The following is a 7,091-nucleotide window of genomic DNA, read 5'->3' as shown; positions in this document are numbered from 1 at the left end:
GGAATATAAAGTACAGTACGGCATTATCATCTATATACAAGACGGACAGCACAGTCTTCTCAAACAGAGGCAGCTCTGCAGCTTCAACCGCGATTTGAATCATAAAAAAAACACCAAAGAAATACAAAGAAGTGAGCTACATTAAAACTCATGAGCTGCCTGAATGCCATCGCAGATGTAAAGTGTTGATTCAGCACATCAAAGGTTTTTTTTCAAAGGTTACCCTGAATGATATATTCAAGTTCTTCTCGTGGAAGAAGCGGAGCTGCATCTCGGTGGTATTTATCATCCTAATCAAACACATTAACTTTACAGTTCGCCGCGCTGCCTACAGATGAGACGCAATCTTTCATCACATCATTTAGATTCCAGTTGGCAGCAGATTAATTGATCCGTACGATGTTGAAGTCTTCTTTGATATCAGCGACGATGATGCTGAAGATGTCAGCCATCAGCTCGTCTCTGATGGCAACCATTACGGGGCGATTTAAATGAATCGCGCGGGGATCGTGATCTGAGGCGGTTGAATCGTCTCAGGCGTCGTGAGAGTTTAAACAGTCAGAGAGGCTAAGTGGCTCTTCACAGAGAATCCCTTTGATATTCCCTCCGCTCATGGAAGCTTTACATATTTCCCTCATCTCTGGTTTTGAATGTTCACAGCCGCCAGAAACGTCAACGCTGACAGATGCGTATCCTCCCACACCGCGGCTGCAAGATGCAAATGTATGTAAATTGTCGTGGTTGTTGGAGGGGGATGTTTTTGCTGTGTATCAGCTTAATTGACTAAAGGAATAAAAGAGCTCAGTGGTTTTGATCTGTCTTCAACAAACATGGGTTTTCTTTGATTTGGTTGTAAAGACACGTGTCAGTTCTGACATGTAAATGTAAGAACAACATCGGTTCGCAGGCGCAATCTCAGTTTGCCGCTTATATTTATTCATCTGATGATTTGACTGTAAAGAAGAAAAACCTCCAGCTACAGTGAAAAACATGATCCTTTTATTATCTTCATCAAACAGGATTTTGTTGACAACCAAAACAAAACAGAATGTGGTTTAAATTGGGACATTTTCATGGTATGCCACTCACACTGAGAACTGTTATTCACCAAAACCACATTTACACTGAACAAACTCTAAACCAACGCACTGTCAGAGAGAAACTGCACTGTTAAAAAAATCAGTTTTTGAAGGATAAGGCAGCAAATATTCTATATTTTCTCTTCCTCTCAACAAATTCCACAAGAAGATCAAATTCAACAGCTTGTTCATCAGTTTTAATGGTTCACACTGAAGATGCAACTATTAAATACAATTGTTTAATTAAAAAAAAAAAAAAGCTCAATAATTTACTAAAACAGCTGGGCGCTGTCGTTTTTAGCAAATATTACTCAGACTGGAGTAAACAGTGCTTTTACTGGGGACTATTTTCAGCAGCGGATTAATACACATTTTGTCGTCTTGGCACTAATGTAGCTCTACACAGAGGAATAAGCCACATTAGGCTACAGAGACAATAATTATGGGGGATTAATTGTTTGATTGGGTCTTTTGCGTAGGATTTGGCGTCAATAAGGAAATTGTAGAATATCACCTTATATTTGTAAAGCTGGGTCTCACCAGCAATTAAAACAATCAATTCCTCCAAGTTAAGTGGATTTCAAAGTAAATCTGTGAGAATTTTAAGAATAAACCTCCTTTGTTTGAGTTCAAACTTCTCCAAAAAAAGAGGAATGAGGCACAAAAACAAAAACAATACATACACATTGAATAAAACAATACGGTGAGTGAACATATGGTCCCTTTAGCAGCCAAGCCAACAAGCCTGCTAAGTGACAGTTACTATAACAAGCACTTATCGAGCTCATTACCCTGGACAGTGTTTTTCTACCTTTCATAAAAAATTTATTGTATCGTTCAATCCAAAGAACAAAATACCAGGGACGAGTAGACGGTCCTGTACATAGAAAACAGATAAAGGTTTTGGGAGCTAGCGTGAGTGACTCATGGCAGCTACTGTTACAGCAATTTACCAAGTAGCCATGTGAGCAGTCCCAATGACACCAGGCCTCTAGAATAAAATATTTTATGAAGATGTGTGGATTGATGTCTTGTTACTTTCTGTTGTGTCCAGGCTTTAACCAAAATGTCAAAATAAGGAGGTTGAAATGTAAAACTGTTGATATTCTTGTTCTGTTGCTGGAAAACGGTTTGAAAAACATTAAAGTTGTTGCTCGAAGCGGCACTATATACTGAAGCTAAAGGTCAAGCAAGTATTTCCCGCTGGTTTGCAGGTTGCACTGCATCTTCAGTGGACACGGCCTGAAAAATTCAAATGTTAAACATTTATGTAGTGTCCTCCAGTGGTGCTCAAGGTAGCCTTGTTGAATTCCACTCAGCAATCAAGTTCTGCACTGCAGTCAGTTCTGCTGCAGGATGGAGGACGGTCACTACGTCTTCTTCACCAGAGGATGAACACTCTGGATTCAAGGATGTGGCAGAAGCAACATAGTGTGGCCTCAGCTGTTCGTGAGGTGGGGAACAAAGAAAACCAAGAGATAAACACTGCACTTTGGAGTTTCAGCAACTTTTGTCATTAAAATCCCATCTGTGCTTCGGGGTCTTGCAGTGAGAACGGTGGTGTGTGTTTGATAAACAGCTGCTGTCGATGCTCTTTCTGCTTCCTATCCTCCTTCCATCAGCAGCGCGCTCTACACACGAGCTAAATTAACACATGGGGGGGAGTTTGCTTCATTTTCAAGTGTTAATATCGGGCCGCTTTACACTTCCTCTCGGATTATCTTCCCGGCTCATTCTGATCATCCCCCTGCTTCTCATTGAGTTACAATCCACCTGTCAGACCGAAGCAGATTAGCATTTCAAAAAACACATTAACCGTCTCTGCGTGCAGTGAGCGAGGTGACAGACAGCCACAGTGTTATATAGTGTGTGTGCTGCTGTCAGTGTTAAAAGCTTTACTGTTCAGAGACATTTAGAGAGCTGGGAGAGGACGTTCCCAGCAGGCGGCAATCAGCAGGGAAGGAGAAAACTTTTATAATAAAGCGAACAACCTGTACAAGCCTTCATAGAGAAACTTGCAAAGTATAGAACTAAACTAGATACATTCAATGCTCTTTTTCCTCCCTCCGTCTGTTGTGCTTTCATGTCACGATGGGAAAGAGGTGAAGAAGGAAAAGTAAAGCATAAAAGGAAGAAAATAAAGCAGAAACTTAATCCCTCTTGTATGAAAAGTCTCCAAGTCTCTTGACCAGTAGCTGCCAGACTGCAGGGTACCAACTCTCCAACAGCACCAGTGTGCTCATGGCGATGTGCGTGATTGGAGTGAGTAAGACTGTGTTGACTTTGAAGATGCCACTTGTTAACACCAGAATTCTGTGGTAGCACAAACGATGCTGGAAGAAAATCACTCATGAAAATTCATGATGCCGACTGGAGTTAGAAATCATCAAACAACGCGCTGGTGTCTGGAGGATATGTGCAGGCTGCGAGGGCTCTGACAAGTGCACAAGCTCAAAAAGGTTTCCCCTACAGGAGGTTCAGAGGCTCTACAACCTCTTAAGAGTTCATACTTTCACTCCAAAGCACACTGCAAAGCCCCGTCGCCAGTATAAAATGTTGGCATTGCATGTTTTTATACACCGTTGGTATGTTTCATATGCATCTTATCAATCCGTCTATCATATGTAGGGTTAGGGTTGGCGGTGACGTGACGGCGAGGTGCAAGCAAGAGACCACGCTTCAAGACAGCGTTTCACCATTTGTAAGGGTGAAACTGATGTTGTTATTGATATTGTTAATGAGGGACCACGAGATGCCAAGAGACCACCGTTTGATGTGGCGAGAGACCACTGTTTGAGATAGCGAGAGGCGGCTGTAAGAGTTTGCGAGACCAGCAGATAGTCTTAATGAGAAACCACTAATGAAGATGGCAAGAGACCGTTGTTAGAGATGGCGAGAGACTGCCGTTAGAGGTGATGTGGGAACACTGTTCGAGATGACGAGACCAGCAGATTTATCAGAAACCACTGCTAATGACGAGAGATCACTGTTAGAGAGGGCAAGAGACCACTGTTAGAGATGGCAATCAACATTTGTCAGATTGAAACTACTGGATATTTTTAACGAGAAGCCACCGTTCTTAAAGAGAGACCAGTTTGAGGTAGTAAGAGACCACTGTTTGGGATGGAGAGAGACCTCTGATTTAGAGATGGTGAGAGACCGCTGTTAGAGATGGCGAGACCAGCAGATAGTCTTAATGAGAAACCACTAATGAAGATGGCGAGAGACCACTGTTTGAGATGGTGCGACCAGCAGATAGTCGTAATGAGAAACCACTAATGAAGATGGCAAGAAACCACTGTTTGAGATGGCGAGACCAGCCGATAGTCGTAATGAGAAACCACTAATGAAGATGGCGAGAGACCGTTGTTAGAGATGGCGAGAGACTGCCGTTAGAGGTGATGTGGGAACACTGTTCGAGATGACGAGACCAGCAGATTTATCAGAAACCACTGCTAATGACGTGAGACCACTGTTAGAGAGGGCAAGAGACTACTGTTAGAGATGGCGATCAACATTTGTCAGATTGAAACTACTGAATATTTTTAAGTAGAGGCCACCGTTCTTAAAGAGAAACCAGTTTGAGGTAGCAAGAGACCACTGTTTGGGATGGAGAGAGACCACTGATTTAGAGATGGTGAGAGACCGCTGTTAGAGATGGTGAGACCAGTAGATAGTCCTAATCAGAAACCACTAATGAAGATGGCGAGAGAAAATGGTTTAAGATTGCAAGAGACCACTGATCGAGATGGCAAGACTAGCAGATAGTTGTAATGAGAAACCACTAATGAAGATGGCGAGAGACCACTGTTTGAGATAGCAAGAGACGGCTGTTTGAGATGGCGAGAGCCCGCTGTTAGAGATGACATAGGAACACTGTTCGAGATGGCTTGACCAGCAGATAGTCTTAATCAGAAACCACTAATAAAGATGACCTGAGACCACTGTTTGAGATGGCGAGAGATCACTTTTTTGAGATGGCGAGACCAGCAGATAGTCTCTATCAGAAACCACTAATGAAGATGACGAGAGACCACTGTTAGAGATGGCGATCAAAATTTGTAAGATTGAAACTACTGGATATTTTGAACGAGAGGCCACTGCTGTCAAGGGCATTTCCACATTTGTAAGGACAAAACCAATAGATATTTCTTAATGAGAGACCAGTTTGAGGTAGCAAGAGACCACTGTTCTCAATGGCTTTTCAGCATTTGTAAGCTTGAAAACATTGGATATTTCTAATGAGACACCACTATTCTAGATGCAAATGCAATATTGTTTAATTCTATTCTGTTCTGGATGGTGTTTCAACATCTGTAAGCGGGAAATCAATAGATATTCGTAAAAAGAGACCATTTGTTATGGTAGCGAGAGACCACTGCTCTCAACCTGAAACAACTCACAACTTGAAACCACTGGATATTTCTAATGAGAGACAAATGTTAAGCATGGCATTTTTATTATTTGTAGGTGCAAAATTTAAACTAAACATGTCAAAGTTTTCCTAACCCCTACCAAGTGGTTATTGTACCTTAACCTAACCAGAACATGTGCACAGCATTGTCACAACATGAAATTGAAAACTGAACCTAAGAAAACGTAAAGTTGTAACATTAGTAAGTGTTAAGTTACAACGCATCTGTGGTTTGCAGAAATGTACATTGCCAACATTTATTCTGGCGATTGGATTCTACAGCACACAACAAAAAGGCTTTACAAATGAACACACCACCAACACAAACTCCTACAGAAGTACTCTTCCTGAGGGCCTAATTACTGGTCAAACATTTCCACTTCTACTGAAGCAAACATTCATTATCCTCACAGAGAAGTGCATCAGACTGTAGTCACGATTCCAATCTCCCTGAATCACTGAAATGAAGTGTTTGAATACATTAAATTAACCCACAAAAGCAAAAATGTGTTTCTCTCAAGAGCATTTGCAACCTTTCAATATGACAGAGCGACATTAATTAGAGATTGCTGCAGACATTACTTCCACATTTACAATTTTGAATATGTACAGTTTCTGAAAACAAATATCAACATCTTGTAAGTCCAGCACTGTTGCCTGTTTGCATCAGTATATACATTATATACAGTAAAAGACAAAACTGTGTGAATTGTTCTGTTTTTGCTTTCCATGTTCTGTGGAGCCACTTCAGCCAGCAAAGTCTCTGAGCGGCTCTGAGTGCAGTGTGAAGTCCTGAGGCCTGACAGGACGCCCTCCCTTGTCTGCACCCTCCAGTTCATCAGGAAATCGGACATCCGGTTAAATGAAATACTCCTTTGGGTTTTCACTGGAGGTGTTCTGGGGGTCGGCCTGGTTGTTGAACGGGAAATCCGGGCTGTCGTCTTGATTGACTCCCTTCACTTCCTGGTTTCGGTACGTCTCTTTTCTCCGGTAGAGGAATCTGGCGGTTATCGCCAGGCCGGTCACGACCACAAAGATCACCACCGCTATGAGGCCTGCAGAGTGGAGGACATTGACGGAAATATATTTGATTTCTTATTGTGAGCTTGATGAGAAGATTGATATTAACTAAAAATCTCTGAAAACAGATTTTAATTTGAAATGAAGTAAATGGTTAAGGTGTTAGGAAGGTGGGGAATGCACAGTTCTACAAAATAAGAGCTTTGAATGTAGTTAGTTTGTTAAGTTTTACCAACATACTGAATTGGACGTACAAATCCTGCCTGGCAAACCAGCTGAGCAGAGTCCATATTGTAACTCAGCTGTGACAGTTTTATATTTGTTCATCTCTCTGAGTCCTGGACAGTCTTTCATGCCGGCTGACAAACTGAGCAAATCTATCATGCTGGACTTTAGTCTGAGAGCTTTGTGAAACTACTGTGAAGTCGAAACATGATTTCTGTCCGTCTCTTTGCCTCCTCTGGGTATTCGAGCTCTTTCACTCTGCAGCCTGGTTTGTTCTACTAATCTAACTTCAACAGGCAGCGAGCAGAGATTCACCCATTTGGACTCAGCTGGACTCTTCTGTTCGGCACATT

General features: G+C 42.0%; 1 protein-coding gene across 1 annotated transcript in view; it reads right to left on the bottom strand.

The window, feature by feature from the left end:
* Positions 1-977: 977 nt before the first annotated feature.
* The window catches only part of LOC115572405 (contactin-associated protein-like 4), a 106,152-nt gene continuing 100,038 nt past the window's right edge, over positions 978-7,091 (bottom strand). Inside the window, exon 21 of the mRNA XM_030402431.1 lies at positions 978-6,548. Within this exon, the coding sequence (XP_030258291.1) occupies positions 6,352-6,548 (197 nt within the window). The 3' untranslated portion in view covers positions 978-6,351. The remainder of the gene's footprint in view (positions 6,549-7,091) is intronic.

The sequence above is a fragment of the Sparus aurata genome, chromosome 21 (assembly GCF_900880675.1).
Source record: "Sparus aurata chromosome 21, fSpaAur1.1, whole genome shotgun sequence".
Lineage (NCBI taxonomy): Eukaryota > Metazoa > Chordata > Actinopteri > Spariformes > Sparidae > Sparus > Sparus aurata.
The sequence above is the reverse complement of the archived record's forward strand: the minus strand, read 5'-3'. Positions and strand labels throughout refer to the sequence as shown.